This window comes from Salvelinus fontinalis, chromosome 31 (genome assembly GCF_029448725.1).
Source record: "Salvelinus fontinalis isolate EN_2023a chromosome 31, ASM2944872v1, whole genome shotgun sequence".
In the NCBI taxonomy this organism is placed as follows: domain Eukaryota; kingdom Metazoa; phylum Chordata; class Actinopteri; order Salmoniformes; family Salmonidae; genus Salvelinus; species Salvelinus fontinalis.
The window spans coordinates 48,661,437-48,679,213 of record NC_074695.1 but is presented as its reverse complement, the minus strand read 5'-3'; the positions used below and the strand labels follow the sequence as shown (position 1 = coordinate 48,679,213).

Below are 17,777 nucleotides of genomic sequence, written 5' to 3'. Positions count from 1 at the left end.
CAAACTTGAAGACCTATCCTCAAGTGTGGGGGGGGGGGACCTTTGAGGGGTATTTCAACTTTCAATTTCACAGTTGCCCTTCTAGATTGTGTATCAGCCAGCTAGCTGTGTCTTTCCCAGGCCTGTTTGTGCTGATGTCTGGCTCAATGTACAGAATCATAATAGAGAAGTAATTCTCTGGGATCACACGCAGGGGACAAATGGAGCCACATGCAGTCAGACTGTGACATAACCAAAGCATAGATCAGAGTACAGGAGGAGAAGGTAGGTGAAGAAAGGAGTGACTCAGGTTCCTCTCTCTCTCTCCCTCCGTCCCATCCCATTTCTGTTTCTGTGTTCAGTTCATCTGCCTGTCTGTCTTACTCTTATTCTATACCCGTTTCTCTCTTCATCTCTATGAGAAGATGTATAAAATACTAACTGAACAATCTGAGGTATGTCTGTAGGTTCTTCAATGGCCTCAAGTACATTACCATTACCATTAAACAGTGGCACAATTCGCTCCTGATATGAGATTCATGTGTATTTCTCCACAGGACCTTGAATGCTGGTGAGACGCAGCTGAACAATCCTTTACCCCCAGAGATAACAATATGTCTGCTGGTCTGACAGCAGGCCAAGGATTATTTATCAAGTGTAGCAATTTCCAATTGTCTTGCCATTACACTCCTCTGTGGCTGTTCACTTACTCCCTAGTCATTTTAACAAACGTGTAAAATCAAACCCGTGTCATCAGATTTTGCCTCTCTCTCTCTCTATCTCTCTCTGTGTCTCTCTGAAACATATTTCAGAGCTGATTGGGAGAAATTAAACTCAGAAACAAGGATCTGGACCTCTCTAGTCACAGTCCCTCACCTTCCATTAGTATTAAGCTCACAAAAAAAAAATTAATCACTGCTAAATAAAAAAAATACATTTCACTCTTTCACCAGGGAGGGATTCGCATCAGCTGTTTTCGTCAAATAGAATAAGTACAGGTTGGAACCGAAGTAATGACTAGTTATATATTTAAACAGTCACCAAGCAATTACAAGGAAGTAGATGGCAGAGCCTGCTGTATAATTAAGATGTTGTTCTATATATATATATATTTTCCCTCCATATTCTACCTTTATTGGCAATATACTGTGGGGCAGACTGAATTAAGCATTTGCGTCAGAGCAAAGCTTGCACCTGCTCTTTTCACAGTTTATATTATTGTGATGCCTGTTATTGTTCTTTTCTGAAAATAGCAGGTGCCAACATTGAATTGTGAATTAGCCTTTCCAACAACATTGCATGCAAACGGGTGATAATATTGCATGACACCTATGGCAGTAAAGCTAATGGGCCAAATTTGCCCTCAAGCTCTATTTGAAGTTTAGATGTTTGAATGATGTTTGCTCTACTGAGGTGGGTGTTTAGTGTATACGCTGGCTATTAACAGTTTGATTTGTCGTCTTTGTGTCACAGCGGTGCAAATTAGCACCTTCTCTTGGAACATTCATCTTATGCTGGGTCAGTCCCGTAACTCAGACTATTAACCATAACCCCTTAACTCATCAGAGGGACCAGTGAGTGTGTGAGTGCACGTGGTGGGAATGTGTCAGTGTTCTCAGCAACTCCAGGAGACCGCAGCAGGGTCAATGCTCACTGAGTTTCAAGTCAATAAACAGACAGCACATCTTCGCCGTTAATCCAATTTCAATCTTAGGGCTCTATTCCATCCGTATCGTGGAAGTTCAGCGTTACAGCCAGTGGCAACTTCTCAGAGGAGGAGGAAGCAGAGGACCATGCTTAGAACCATAAATAATAAATCATAATTTTTTTAATCCTTTTTAGATAAAACTATACTAAATATATTCACATCGCTAAATACCTGATTAAACCAAACTGTTATGCAATAAAGGTCCACAGTAGCCTCAGCATCACCTTCTAGGGTTGCACCATGGTGTAGAAGAAGGTCAGCTAGTTTCCGTCCTCCTCTGGGTAGATTGACTTCAACACAAAACCTCCTCACCCCTTTCCATAGACCTATTGTACATGGTAATTATGATGACTTCTGGAGGAAGTCCTCCTACAAATCAAAGATTTTGCACTATGAACTAACATGTTGTCCATCCAATCAAAGGATCAGCAAATGAGCCTAGTACTACACATTTATGATTTAGAAGCTTGGAAATTTGGTAACATTGTTGGATAGATTAAGATTGAAAATGAGGTCGTGAATAATGACAGTTGAGAATTCTTAGGATATTATTCCATTCAAATTTGTTTCTTCAATCTACACGAGATGGATTATATATTGCTTGCTTGTTTTTATTTTTGTGTCGTGTTAGTGTAATTTATTTCAATATGCTTTGCTAACGTCAGTAGCAAGTAGATAGATAGCTACCAGAGTGCCATTTTCTCTGCCAGAATGGCTAACTCTAACAACAATGTAGTGGATTTGATGTTGAAGAAGCCCTTTCATTGACCACCTCAGATTCCAGCTTCTGGGAAAAAGCTGTATAGTTCATATAATGGACGGTCTGTGTATTCAAACTGCGCAACACAACGAGAAATTAAGAAGGCACAGGGATGCTCTCAAGCAGCTTATCGACACTACTGCATTTTTGGGCATGCAAGAGTTGGCTTTTACTTAGGGTGTCACGCCCTGGCCTTAGTATTCTTTGTTTTCTTTATTATTTTAGTTAGGTCAGGGTGTGACATGGGGAATGTTTATGTTTTGTTGGTTTTGGGTGTTTCTATGGTAAAGGGGTTATGGGGTGTAGTATATGGGTTTGTGTTGAGTTCAGATGTCTAGCGTTGTCTATGTATGTTTAGTTATCTAGGAGAGTCTATGGTTACCTGAATGAGTTCCCAATTAGAGACAGCTGATTTCGGTTGTCTCTGATTGGGAGCCTTATTTAGGGTAGCCATAGGCTCTCATTGGTTGTGAGTAATTGTCTATGTCAGAACGTTTGTAGCCTGTTGTGTGTGCACATCGTTTATTAGCTTCACGATCGTTTGTTGTTTTGTTAGTTTGTATTAAGTGTTTCGTGTTAATTTTTCGTCATCTTTAAAAAATAAAAGAAGATGGCTTATTTTCCAAATGCTGCGTTTTGGTACGTCAATCCGCCACACGATCGTGACAGAATTACTCACCATTATAGGACCAAGCGGCATGGAAGGCGGCAACAGGACCTACCTACACAGGATTCATGGACATGGGAGGAGATACTGGATGGTAAGGGGCCGTGGGCTCAACCGGGAGAATATCGCCTTCCTCGTGAAGAGCTGGAGGCAGCTAAAGCCGAGAGGAGGCGATATGAGGAGGCAGCACGGAGACAAGGCTGGAAACCCGTGAGTACAACCCAAAAATTTCTTGGGGGGGGCCTTAAAGGGAGTGTGGCGAAGTCAGGTAGGAAACCTGCGCCTACACCCTGTACTTACCGTGGAGAGCGAGAGTACGGGCAGACACCGTGTTACGCAGTAGAGCGCACGGTGTCTCCTGTACGCGTGCATAGCCCGGTTCGGTACATTTCAGCTCCACGTATCGGCCGGGCTAGACTGAGCGTTGAGCCGTATGTCATGAAGCCGGCCCAACGCATCTGGTCACCAGTGCGTCTCCTCGGGCCGGCGTACATGGCACCAGCCTTACGCATGGTGTCCCCGGTTCGCCTACATAGGCCGGTGCGGGTTATTCCACCTCCCCGCACTGGTCAGGCGACGGGGAGCATACAACCAGGTAAGGTTGGGCAGGCTCGGCGTTCAAGGGAGCCAGTACGCCTGCACGGTCCGGTATTTCCGGCGCCACCTCCCCGCCCCAACCCAGTACCACCAGTGCCTCCTCCACGCACTAGCTATATGGTGCGTGTCTCCAGCCCTTTACCACCAGTGTCTAAACCACGCACCAAGCCTCCTGTGTGTCCCCAGAGTCCTGTGCGTCCTGTTGCTGCTCCCCGCACTAGCCCTGAGATGCGTGTCCCCAGCCCGGTGCCACCAGTCCCGGCACCACGCACCAGGCCTACAGTGCGCCTCAGCCGGCAGGAGTCTGCCGTCTGCACAGCGATGACTGAACTGCCCGTCTGCCAAGCGCCATCTGAGCCATCCGTCTCCCCAGCGCCATCTGAGCCATCCGTCTCCCCAGCGCCATCTGAGCCATCCGTCTGCAATGAGCCTGCAAAGCCGCCCGTCTGCCATGAGCCTGCAAAGCCGCCCGTCTGCCATGAGCCCACTGAGCCGTTCGCCAGACAGGAGCCGCTAGAGCCGCCAGCCAGACAGGAGCCGCTAGAGCCGTCCGTCAGACAGGATCTGCCAGAGCCGCCAACCAGACAGGATCTGCCAGAGCCGCCAACCAGACAGGATCTGCCAGAGCCGCCAACCAGACAGGATCTGCCAGAGCCGCCAGCCAGCCATGAGCAGCCAGATCCGTCAGCCAGCCATGAGCAGCCAGATCCGTCAGCCAGCCATGAGCAGCCAGATCCGTCAGCCAGCCATGAGCAGCCAGATCCGTCAGCCAGCCATGAGCAGCCAGATCCGTCAGCCAGCCATGAGCAGCCAGATCCGTCAGCTAGCCATGAGCAGCCAGATCCGTCAGCTAGCCATGAGCAGCCAGATCCGTCAGCTAGCCATGAGCAGCCAGATCCGTCAGCTAGCCATGAGCAGCCAGATCCGTCAGCTAGCCATGAGCAGCCAGATCCGTCAGCCAGCCATGAGCAGCCAGATCCGTCAGCCAGCCATGAGCAGCCAGATCCGTCAGCCAGCCATGAGCAGCCAGATCCGTTAGCCAGCCATGAGCAGCCAGATCTGTCAGCCAGCCATGGTCCGTCCCTCAGTCCGGAGCTGCAGTCCCTCAGTCCGGAGCTGCAGTCCCTCAGTCCGGAGCTGCCATTCCTCAGTCCGGAGCTGCCATTCCTCAGTCCGGAGCTGCCCCTTACCCTGGTGCTGCCCCTTACCCTGGTGCTGCCCCTTACCCTGGTGCTGCCCCTTACCCTGGTGCTGCCCCTTACCCTGGTGCTGCCCCTGACCCTGGTGCTGCCCCTGACCCTGGTGCTGCCCCTGACCCTGGTACTGCCCCTGACCCTGGTACTGCCCCTTACCCTGGTACTGGCCCTTACCCTGGTACTGGCCCTTAGTCCGGAGCTGCCATTCCTCAGTCCGGAGCTGCCCCTTAATGCAATGGGGTTAATGTGGAGGGGGGTCATTTGGAGGAAGCCTAGGAGGTGGTTAGGGACTGTGGTGACGTGGGGACCACAACCTGAGCCGGAGCCGCCACCGTGGATGGAAGCCCACCCAGACCCTCCCCTAGACTGTGTATGGTGCGCCCGGAGTTCGCACCTTAAGGGGGGGGGTTATGTCACGCCCTGGCCTTAGTATTCTTTGTTTTCTTTATTATTTTAGTTAGGTCAGGGTGTGACATGGGGAATGTTTATGTTTTGTTGGTTTTGGGTGTTTCTATGGTAAAGGGGTTATGGGGTGTAGTATATGGGTTTGTGTTGAGTTCAGTTGTCTAGCGTTGTCTATGTATGTTTAGTTATCTAGGAGAGTCTATGGTTACCTGAATGAGTTCCCAATTAGAGACAGCTGATTTCGGTTGTCTCTGATTGGGAGCCTTATTTAGGGTAGCCATAGGCTCTCATTGGTTGTGAGTAATTGTCTATGTCAGAACGTTTGTAGCCTGTTGTGTGTGCACATCGTTTATTAGCTTCACGATCGTTTGTTGTTTTGTTAGTTTGTATTAAGTGTTTCGTGTTTATTTTTCGTCATCTTTAAAAAATAAAAGAAGATGGCTTATTTTCCAAATGCTGCGTTTTGGTCCGTCAATCCGCCACACGATCGTGACATAGGGGCACGGTGAGAGGGAAAGTTTTGGCCACAAGGGCAACTGCAAAGAGCTTGCAGAGGTAATTGCATGTTACAACGCTTTACTTGCGGAGCATATGGCCGTTTCTACTGTCGTCTCTGGGATGTAGAAATCAATTCTGAATGATTTGATCGCGTTCATCGCATCATCCATTAAAAGTGAGATTAAAAGAAAGGTCGATGCGGCATGTTTTTTGGCACAACACGTGCTCAAGTGCACTTTCCACTTTCCTCCAGTATTTATTTAGCAAACCTGATAACATGACCGACACAAGCAAACATTTTAGGCGGGCGGCAGGTAGCCTAGTGGTTAGAGCATTGAGCCAGGAACCGCAAGGTTGCTTGATTGAATCCCCGAGCTGACAAGGTAAAAATCTGTCGTTCTGCCCCTGAACAAGACAGTTAACAAACTATTCCCCGATAGGCCGTCATTTTAAATAAGTATTTGTTCTGAACTGACTTGCCTAGTTAAAATAAGGTTCAAATGTAAATTTGAAATATATAAATGTTGCAGCAGTCGAGGCTAAACTAAACATTAGTGATCTGACATGCTGTATGGGATGAAAAAAACATTTGAATCAACTGTATGATGTGATGACATCATCAACACAATAGTGATGACATAGACTGTGAGCAAATTCTTTATTAGGCCTACAGTTGCATAGGCCTACATGATGCAAACACGCATAAAGCAAGCTCAGCCCTGTAATTTCTATTGTCGATCAATTGTTGTCTGTGTGGAGGAAACCACCCTTTTAGTCTAGTCTAAATATAATTACAAGGTAGGTGCAGTTTGACAGGGTTTCATCCTGCCCAGGGCCAGGAGTTTTTTTTAAAACCATGTGACCTGATTAGGAAAAGCTGGTCCCATCATAGCCGTTATAAAACCTTTTTACAACTGATTAATCACTGTCCTACCCTATAGGGTCCAGGGTTTTACCTGGTTAGTTTACCAGATAGGCAGAAACTGCAGGCCCCAGGGGAAAACAATTGCCCCACCACTCTGGGACCTGTGGTGCCACCTGTCTGTTCGCAGTTGTCAGTTATCGTCAGGTACGTGGATGATTTTTATTCAGGACCATTTCTTGGGCTACTTTGACGTGTCGAGTGGGCGAGATGCGCAGCCTGTTTGACTTTGTGAATTCTGAGATGTCTGAGTTCAACTTCATGGAGAAACTGGTCCAAACCTGTGATGACGCCACTGTACTGGAATGCTTCTGCTATTTGTAGTCCGCTCCTGTTCCTGATTAAGAGGTGATGACAACTCCACTCTACTACCAGCGTCAACTTTCTCCTGACATGAACTTAAGCCATGTCTCATGTACCCTCTCATCCACTGGCACATCGAGATCATCCTGACGGGTTGCATCACTGCCTTGTATGGCAACTGCTCGGCCTCCGACCGCAAGGCACTACAAAGGGTAGTGCGTGCGGCTCAGTACATCACCGGGGCCAAGCTTCCTGCCATCTAGCACCTCTAAACCAGGTGGTGTCAGAGGAAGGCCCTAAAAATAGTCAAAGACTCCAGCCACCCTATTCATAGACTGTTCTCTCTGCTACCGCACGGCAATTGGTACCAGAGCACCAAGTCTAGGTCCGAGAGACTTCTAAACAGCTTCTACCCCCAAGCCATAAGACTCCTGGACATCTAGTCAAATATCTACCCAGACTATTTGCAAACTGCAGGCCTTGAGACAAATTCCAAGTCAGGCAGTCAATCCAAAATATTACAGACCAGATCAACCCTTCATTGACAAAGACACGAGTTGGACAGGGATTACGGCAACACTTTTTATAACCCACCTGTGTAATGCATTATGAATTCATTTATAGTTCCCTCTATCACACATGGTGCATTATAAGACTTGCTATAAGCATTCATAAAAAGGTCACAACGTATTTTAACAGCCTTTAGGCTCTGCATTCACAATGCATCACATAGCATTATGCATTATAAAACAAAAAAATCCTTTAGAAATACATCAACGTTTATAATGCAGAAGGCTCATATGCTGATATATGCATGTTGCTGCAGTCGTTTTAATTGCCTAATGTTTTATTCCCTGTGCAACACACATTCGGGCTCTCTGCCCATTCTATGCAACACTGGGTCATAATTTAACTTCAGACAATGACCAATGACAAGCCAAAAAACAGCCAGGACCACTGTACCACAAGAGTCCAATGAGAAACCTAGGAGAATTCAGAATGAGTTAAAAATGTGCACACACTCCTACACACACACAAGGAAAACCCATGGACTCAAGAAAGTGCACACAAATGCAAACACTCTAGGAAAGATAGTTTAGCAGGAATTGTACTATTCTTTGGTAACATGAGATCCTAAAATCTCACACAGCAGGGGATTGAACACGAAGCAGAGTTTGAGCATTTGCTGCAGACTGGAGGCAGGAGTAGATAGAGAGAGAGAGATTTCCACACAGCCTCATTTCAGCACCATGGACAGAGTCTAATCCCAGCAATGTGTGCAGTCCACTGTATTAACAAATGCTGTAGACTGGAACAGCATTGCATAGTTCCAGAGAACAACAGTATTCAGAACCACGGACAGCGACTGTGTGAATACCAAGATTAATGCTTGCACCATGGAGGTAAGACTGCAGTGGCTTTGAAAGTGTTGCTTCACATGTTCAAATGTAAGTAGTTCAAAAGCATAATTGAAGTGTTCAGAAATAACATCAGCTTAATACATTTTGGGAAATCCCTGTGATTCATAATTAATTTGTCTTATCAGCACATAATTAATCCTGCCTTTACAGCAGTGGTGAGCTGTAGAGCACACACAAATACGTATGCATGCACATGCAAAAACACACGCACGCGTGTGTTGGAGGTGGAGCACAAACAAGCCTGTCATGGAAAGTCTGTTTTTGCCCACATATGCATACTGTCAACTTCCATCAAAAGGCTTTTCAATATGATCCAAGATGACTGAAGCGTGAGCTCAATGTGAACACACACACACACACACACACACACACACACACACACACACACACACACACACACACACACACACACACACACACACACACACACACACACACACACACACACACACACACAAACAGGGGCTATCAGGCTATCGAAATCCACACCATTGTGAATGGCTCATCATGCCCCCTTGAGACAATATCCTTGATGGGGTGAACCATCAGCATGAATGAGTTCTGTAGATCCCTGGAGTTGAATCTAAAGACAGGATTCCCCAGACGCTCTGTAGGGGCTGACTTTCTGCTCTGCTCACTCTATGCCTTATCATAGAGCAGAGAAAATGGCTGTGACAAGAATACAAGAATCTACAAGCAGAGGCTGAAAGCCCTGCAAGCCACATCTGAAGGAAAGAAGTTTCTCTGCAGGTACACAAAAACGTTACTGCTCCGCTCTGGTGCAAAGACGCAGGGGTCGAGGGACATCCGTCCTGCCCCTGTATTTACTCAACTTCAGAAAAAACTGGGGGATTATAGTCAAGAAAAAAAGGAAATGGTCTGAACGCTTGGCAAACGGACTGTGGTTGACATATGCATCCCCAGGCAGTCCCTTTACCCAAACATGACTCTGCCTGGGAGCCAAGTGACAGTGACAGTGCCAGTGCCATGAAGCAGACTGGTCCTCTGGCTACAGGAATACAATAGATCTGCTGCTCCTCTCCTTTCCTCTTCTTCCCACTGAAACACCATTATTATTCCTGTCACAGCAGCCTTGCAGCAACAGCCACAGCTGAGCACTGTAAATGCCGGTGGAGGAAGAGGAGTGCAGAGATACAGATTCATTCCTCTGCCCCCCCCCCCCTCTCTCTCTCTGTCTCTCTGTCTCTCTGTCTCTCTGTCTCTCTGTCTCTCTGTCTCTCTGTCTCTCTGTCTCTCTGTCTCTCTGTCTCTCTCTCTCTCTCTCTCTCACTGCCTCTCTCTCACACTCTCTGTCTGTCTCTCTCTCTCTCTCTCTCTCTCACTGCCTCTCTCTCTCACACTCTCTGTCTGTCTCTCTCTCTCTCTCTCTCTCTGTCTGTCTGTCTGTCTGTCTGTCTGTCTGTCTGTCTGTCTGTCTGTCTGTCTGTCTGTCTGTCTGTCTGTCTGTCTGTCTGTCTCTGTCGTGGAGTCACATACACATGAGTGTTTGCACACCCCCACATATCCCTGAAAACAGACACACACTCACTCCCACAAACTGTATACTGTAACTTGCAAAGACAAGCACTGTACTCACATGCACACATTCATGAGCACATGAACACACATACACCTCCCCCCAAAATAATGTTGCCATAAACACCTTATACTCCCCCCTCACAAACACACGTATTAACCTCCCTCCCCTTCCACCTTCCAACACAAACACAGTCACCCCCACACACCCACGCACACCCCCTCACATCCATGTGATAGATTTCATCACTCACCCTGGCAGTTGGGTCCCCCCTCTCCCTCCTCGGTGTCTGTCAAGTTGTTTAGCATCCTCTCTTCCTCAGGCTGCTTTCTGTGGAGCGAGAGAGACACTGCCACCGCTCTAGCGCTCTGCTCTTTGCTGGCTGACAACCAGAGCTCTGTGGGTTGGAGCCACGGCAGGGAAAGCAGCACGAATGACAAGAAGCACTTTTTTTATTGCTGCGGCTCACTGCCTTCCTGTCTCTCCCTCTTCCCTTCCCTCTCACGCTCAGAAAAAAGAGCAGTGTAGAGAGGAGAGAGTCTTTGCCTCTGCAGATTTGTTTCTCTCCTACACTTCTTGTCGTCTTTTCCCTGGCGTGTTGCGTGATCTCTCTCTTTTCAGGAGGAGGATAAGGAGAGTGAGAGAGGCTGCAGGGTATAGCTGATGATGGAGTGCCTGTGAGCGCGGTCTCTCGCTCACACGCACGATCCGTGCACTGCACAGCTACGATCGGCCCTCGGTCGGCCTAAGCTGTTGACTAAATTCCTCATGCATTCAAAACACATTATCTCTCTCTCTCTTTCTCTCATTCTCTCTCACACACACACTCATCACCATCCACCATCTCATCACGAGAGAGGAAGGGAGGGATAGAGGGAGGGAGAGAGAGAGAGAGAGAGAGAGAGAGAAAGAGGGAGAGCGAGCACGAGAGCGAGAATGCACATCAAATGGAGTTCTGTCTTCTGTGATTAAGCATCTCTTTTTATGTTATTTTCAAATGCAAGACAAGATTCCATTTCATTATTGATTATTCATCCCTCTTTTTGTATATTCTTTCTACTTCTCCCTTTAATTTTACTCCTGTATAGTCACTGTCAGTTATCTGCAGCAGGGCTGCAGGGTTTGTATAGCATTCTCTGAACCTAATCATTTGAAACTGAAAGCTTTCACCGTCAACAAGCGGTGGATGCACTGGTCTAACTGCTAATAGCCTGACAAGGTTAAGTTGAAAGACTACATTGGTTCACCAACAGCTTCAGTCAAAGGGTCATGACTTTTCCAAAGAAGCACTCACAGCATTTTATTTTTTATCTGTTCACAGTGAGAAATGTACAGTTGAGATTCTAAATGACCTATGGAGGGAAACTCTTAGCCCTTACAGGAAAAACACATGATTTCACATGAGGAAAATCAAATGATGAAAACATATGGTTTTTGGAACACTTCACACGTGACATGTCACATATGTGGTTCACATATGTCTTGAGGTCGACATCAATTCTTACTGACCTCCCGGCATTGACCTGGAAATGATCTGATGACGTCAGACTCATTCTGAACAGGTTGCAGCCTACCAGGATACTTGGTGTTCTATCCCTTGGCAAATTAATATTTATGCTAGGATCACTTAAGGTTTTGAGCAAAATACCAGCCTTAGTCAAATTACTCTAAGGCCTTCTGACTCTATAGCTACAGTACTCACCAGTTTCTCCACAGAGGTCCATAAGTCATCCCTGTAGACTGCCCAAAGCTGGTGCCTTACAGCTGTAAACTTATCATGTAGTTATCAATTTAGGATAGTGCCTGAAGCAACATACCGCGAATTAGGGACACTAGATATGACATTAGCCAAAGCCATGACAGGGTCATTTTGCCAAGACCTTGGATATATATATATATATATATATATATATATATATATATATATATATATATATATATATATATATATAAATATATATATATATATATATATATATAGAATACAGTAAAATTAGATGATTAAGGTGTGATAACTATATTATGTATATATTTTGTTTATGCTTCTATACCTTTTCGTTTCATTTTATTTGATACTTAGAAAGTGTTAGAGCCATAATCAAGTTCCCAATACAACCATCAGTTAGTGCCACAATTCCGCTCATTTGGGAAGAAATGTAATTATATATTTTGTGAGTGAGTGTGCTTTTTTAACATCTGCCCAGATCTACAGCCCAGATCTACCAGCCTGGATGACCAGACGACGAGTCCGGAACGCCGATCCCCAACCCGGACAGCCGCTGCCCATTCTTGTGGTAGACTGCTCTGTTGGCAGAAAGCCTACCAGGGTAAACCACCAGAGGGGGGCTGCAATGGTGATCATGAACCAGGCCATCCCCTGGCCATTCTTGTGGTGTGTTTCAGCTTTCAGAAAGCCTACCAGACTAAACCACCAGAGGGGGCCGCAATGTGATCCACAACCAGTACATCCTGTGGTCATATGTATGTTGGGTTGCAACGTGCAGGATAATCACAACATTGAAACCACCACAGGGGGACTGTCATGACTTTCCCTCCTGGGTGAGGATCAAAGAGAGCCCACTCCCCCCCTCTCCCTCCAGGTCTACACCTTTTTTATTTATTTATTTTATTTCACCTTTATTTAACCAGGTAGGCTAGTTGAGAACAAGTTCTCATTTGCAACTGCGACCTGGCCAAGATAAAGCATAGCAGTGTGAACAGACAACACAGAGTTACACATGGAGTAAACAATAAACAAGTCAATAACATGGTAGGAAAAAGAGAATCTATATACAATGTGTGCAAAAGGCATGAGGTAGGCAATAAATCGAATAATTACAATTTAGCAGATTAACACTGGAGTGATAAATCATCAGATGATCATGTGCAAGAAGAAGAGATACTGGTGTGCAAAAGAGCAGAAAAGTAAATAAATAAAAGCAGTATGGGGGTGAGGTAGGTAAATTGGGTGGGTAGTTTACAGATGGACTATGTACAGCTGCAGCGATCGGTTAGCTGCTCGGATAGCAGATTTTTAAAGTTGTTGAGGGAGATAAAAGTCTCCAACTTCAGAGATTTTTGCAATTCGTTCCAGTCGCAGGCAGCAGAGAACTGGAAGGAAAGGCGTCCAAATGAGGTTTTGGCTTTAGGGATGATCAGTGAGATACACCTGCTGGAGCGCGTGCTACGGGTGGGTGTAGCCATCGTGACCAGTAAACTGAGATAAGGCGGCACTTTACCTAGCATAGCCTTGTAGATGACCTGGAGCCAGTGGGTCTGACGATGAACATGTAGCGAGGGCCAGCCGACTAGGGCATACAGGTCGCAGTGGTGGGTCGTATAAGGTGCTTTAGTAACAAAACGGATGGCACTGTGATAAACTGCATCCAGTTTGCTGAGTAGAGTATTGGAAGCTATTTTGTAGATGACATCGCCGAAGTCGAGGATCGGTAGGATAGTCAGTTTTACTAGGGTAAGTTTGGCGGCGTGAGTGAAGGAGGCTTTGTTCCGGAATAGAAAGCCGACTCTAGATTTGATTTTGGATTGGAGATGTTTGATATGAGTCTGGAAGGAGAGTTTGCAGTCTAGCCAGACACCTAGGTACTTATAGATGTCCACATATTCTAGGTCGGAACCGTCCAGGGTGGTGATGCTAGTCGGGCATGCGGGTGCAGGCAGCGAACGGTTGAAAAGCATGCATTTGGTTTTACTAGCATTTAAGAGCAGTTGGAGGCCACGGAAGGAGTGTTGTATGGTATTGAAGCTCATTTGGAGGTTAGATAGCATAGTGTCCAGGGAAGGGCCGGAAGTATACAGAATGGTGTCGTCTGCGTAGAGGTGGATCAGGGAATCGCCCGCAGCAAGAGCAACATCATTGATGTATACAGAGAAAAGAGTCGGCCCGAGAATTGAACCCTGTGGTACCCCCATAGAGACTGCAAGAGGACCGGACAACATGCCCTCCGATTTGACACACTGAACTCTGTCTGCAAAGTAGTTGGTGAACCAGGCAAGGCAGTCATTAGAAAAACCGAGGCTATTGAGTCTGCCGATAAGAATATGGTGATTGACAGAGTCGAAAGCCTTGGCCAGGTCGATGAAGACGGCTGCACAGTAATGTCTTTTATCGATGGCGGTTATGATATCGTTTAGTACCTTGAGCGTGGCTGAGGTGCACCCGTGACCGGCTCGGAAACCGGATTGCACAGCGGAGAAGGTACGGTGGGATTCGAGATGGTCAGTGATCTGTTTGTTGACTTGGCTTTCGAAGACCTTAGCTAGGCAGGGCAGGATGGATATAGGTCTGTAACAGTTTGGGTCCAGGGTGTCTCCCCCTTTGAAGAGGGGAATGACAGCGGCAGCTTTCCAATCCTTGGGGATCTCAGATGATACGAAGGAGAGGTTGAACAGGCTGGTAATAGGGGGTGCGACAATGGCGGCGGACAGTTTCAGAAATAGGGGGTCCAGATTGTCAAGCCCAGCTGATTTGTATGGGTCCAGGTTTTCCAGCTCTTTCAGAACATCTGCTATCTGGATATGGTTAAAGGAGAAGCTGGGGAGGCTTGGGCGAGTAGCAGCGGGCCGGGAGGGGCTGCTGGCCAAGGTTGGAGTCGCCAGGTGGAAGGCATGGCCAGCCATTGAGAAATGTTTGTTGAAGTTTTCGATTATCACGGACTTATCAGTGGTGACCGTGTTATCTAGCCTCAGTGCAGTGGGCAGCTGGGAGGAGGTGCTCTTGTTTTCCATGGACTTTACAGTATCCCAGAACTTTTTGGAGTTAGAGCTACAGGATGCAAATTTCTGCTTGAAAAAGCTGGCCTTTGCTTTCCTGACTGACTGCGTGTATTGGTTCCTGACTTCCCTGAACAGTTGCATATCACGGGGGCTCTTCGATGCTATCGCAGTTCGCCACAGGATGTTTTTGTGCTGGTCGAGGGCAGTCAGGTCTGGAGTGAACCAAGGGCTATATCTGTTCTTGGTTCTGCATTTTTTGAACGGAGCATGCTTGTCTAATATGGTGAGGAAGTAACTTTTAAAGAATGACCAGGCATCCTCAACTGACGGGATGAGGTCAATATCCTTCCAGGGTACCCGGGCCAGGTCGATTAGAAAGGCCTGCTCGCAGAATTGTTTCAGGGAGCGTTTGACAGTGATGAGGGGTGGTCGTTTGACCGTGGACCCGTGGCGGATACAGGCAATGAGGCAGTGATCGCTGAGATCTTGATTGAAGACAGCAGAGGTGTATTTGGAGGGCAAGTTGGTCAGGATAATGTCTATTAGGGTGCCCATGTTTACGGATTTAGGGTTGTACCTGGTGGGTTCCTTGATGATTTGTGTGAGATTGAGGGCATCAAGCTTAGATTGTAGGACTGCCGGGGTGTTAAGCATATCCCAGTTTAGGTCACCTAACAGAACAAACTCTGAAGCTAGATGGGGAGCGATCAATTCACAGATGGTGTCCAGGGCACAGCTGGGAGCTGAGGGGGGTCGGTAGCAGGCAGCAACAGTGAGAGACTTATTTCTGGAGAGATTAATTTTTAAAATTAGAAGTTCGAACTGTTTGGGCATAGACTTGGAAAGTATGACAGAACTTTGCAGGCTATCTCTGCAGTAGATTGCAACTCCTCCCCCTTTGGCAGTTCTATCTTGACGGAAAGTGTTATAGTTGGGTATGGAAATCTCAGAGTTTTTGGTGGCCTTCCTAAGCCAGGATTCAGACACGGCAAGGACATCAGGGTTGGCAGAGTGTGCTAAAGCGGTGAGTAAGGCAAACTTGGGGAGGAGGCTTCTGATGTTGACATGCATGAGGCCAAGGCTTTTTCGATCACAGAAGTCAACAAATGAGGGTGACTGGGGACATGCAGGGCCTGGGTTTACCTCCACATCACCCGAGGAACAGAGGAGCAGTAGGATGAGGGTGCGGCTAAAGGCTATCAAAACTGGTCGCCTAGAGCGTTGGGGACAAGGAATAAAAGGAGCAGATTTATGGGCGTGGTAGAATAGATTCTGGGCATAATGTGCAGACCAGGGTATGGTGGGGCACGGGTACAGCGGAGGCAAGCCCAGGCACTGGGTGATGATAAGAGAGGTTGTATCTCTGGACATGCTGGTCTCAATGGGTGAGGTCACCGCATGTGTGGGGGGTGGGACAAAGGAGGTATCAGAGGTACGGAGAGTGGAACTACGGGGTCCATTGCAAACCAAAACAATGATAACTAGCCTGAACAACAGTTTGCAAGGCATATTGATATTTGAGAGAGACATACAATAAGGCATAAAGTGATTGCAGGTCATGATTGGGAGAGCTAGCTAAAACAGCAGGTCAGATAACAGCAGCTAGTCAGCTAACACAGCAACAGAAGGTAAAAATGGCGACGACTGGGCAGAGAGGGTCGGATTAACTACACACAGATCCTGAGTTAAGGCACAGAGCCGACAGATAAAACACAAATAAACAGAATGGAGTACCGTGAATTAATGGACAGTCAAGCAGGCATAAGCTATGTAGCCAAGTGATCATAGTGTCCAGGGGGCAGCCGTAGATGGAGTAGTGAGGCCTCCACTAAGCTAGCCCGCGGCGTTAAAGTTAGTAGCCCGGGGGGGTGGTCTGCTCAGACGGAGGGGGTCTGCTCAGACGGAGGCCGGTTGAGGGCACAGCGGATGGGGTATTTGTCTGCAGACCAGACGTGGTCGTGTCGACAGAGAATCCAAGCCGGATGGCGGTGGCGAAAGAGAGGTTGTGAGTTGTAGAATTGTGTTTGCTAACTGGTGCTAGCTTCGTGATTCAGACAGCTAGTCATGGGTAGCAAGCTAGCAGAAGATGGAGGTCTGTTTTTAGCCACGCCGTGCAATTCCGTCGGTAGATTAGTGGGGTTCCGTGTGGTAGAGGGGACCAATCCAATTGTCAAAATAGTTATAGTGGCCTAAGAAGATTGTTCGATAGACCTGTTCAGATACCAGCCGATATGCTCAAGACAGCTAACGATTAGCGGGCCGCAGTTAGTATATGGACGTTCAGGTTACGTCGCGATGGAGGGGCCGGTTGAAATACTCCCTCGGGCAGATAACGTCGGTATCCCAGTCGTGAAGGCCCGGTGGGGCTCCGCATCGGCAGTAAAACGGGTCCGGATAGGTGATTGTAGCCCAGGAGTGGCTGATGGCACTCTTCAGCTGGCTAGCTCCGGGATAATTGGTGTTTGCTCCGGAATTGTTGTTAGCCGATAGTCACTCGGATAGCAGCTAGTTAGCTGCAAGATCCAGGTGTAAATGTCCAGAGCTTGAGGTAAAAATCCGGGGATATGGAGAGAAAATAGGTCTGGTATGCTCTGGTCCGAGTCGCGTTGTACAAAACTGGCAATAGTTTTCCGAGCTAAAGGATAGCTGATGAGCGCTAGCTGTGGTTAGCTGAATTACTAACGTTAGCTTGTGAGCTGGCTAACTTCTGGTTAGTTTGTTAGCTTCTGTTGTAGATTTCGGATACGAGGTGAATAATACTTCTGAGGAAGAAAAAAACAGATCCGCACCACATTTGGTGAGGTGGGTTGCAGGAGAGTGTTTTGAAGTTGAGTTTTTAAGAAGAAAAGAATATATATATAAGAAGATATGCGAAGAAAAATATATAAATATATATACACGGGACAAGACGAGGACAATGGACATCTGACTGCTACGCCATCTTGGATGGCATCCACCTGTGCATCCACCTGTTGTATTCGACGCATGTGACAAATACAATTTGATTTGATCTATAAGCTACAATATGAGGTCCTACACCTAGCATGAAA

The 17,777-nt window shown here is 47.0% G+C and overlaps 1 protein-coding gene across 1 annotated transcript in view; it reads right to left on the bottom strand.

Annotated features, from left to right (window-relative positions):
- The window catches only part of LOC129830445 (solute carrier family 12 member 5-like), a 113,726-nt gene extending 102,859 nt beyond the window's left edge, over nucleotides 1–10,867 (bottom strand). Inside the window, exon 1 of the mRNA XM_055893022.1 lies at nucleotides 10,247–10,867. Coding sequence (XP_055748997.1) covers nucleotides 10,247–10,301 — 55 coding nt within the window. The 5' untranslated portion in view covers nucleotides 10,302–10,867. The remainder of the gene's footprint in view (nucleotides 1–10,246) is intronic.
- Between the last annotated feature and the right edge of the window lie 6,910 nt (nucleotides 10,868–17,777).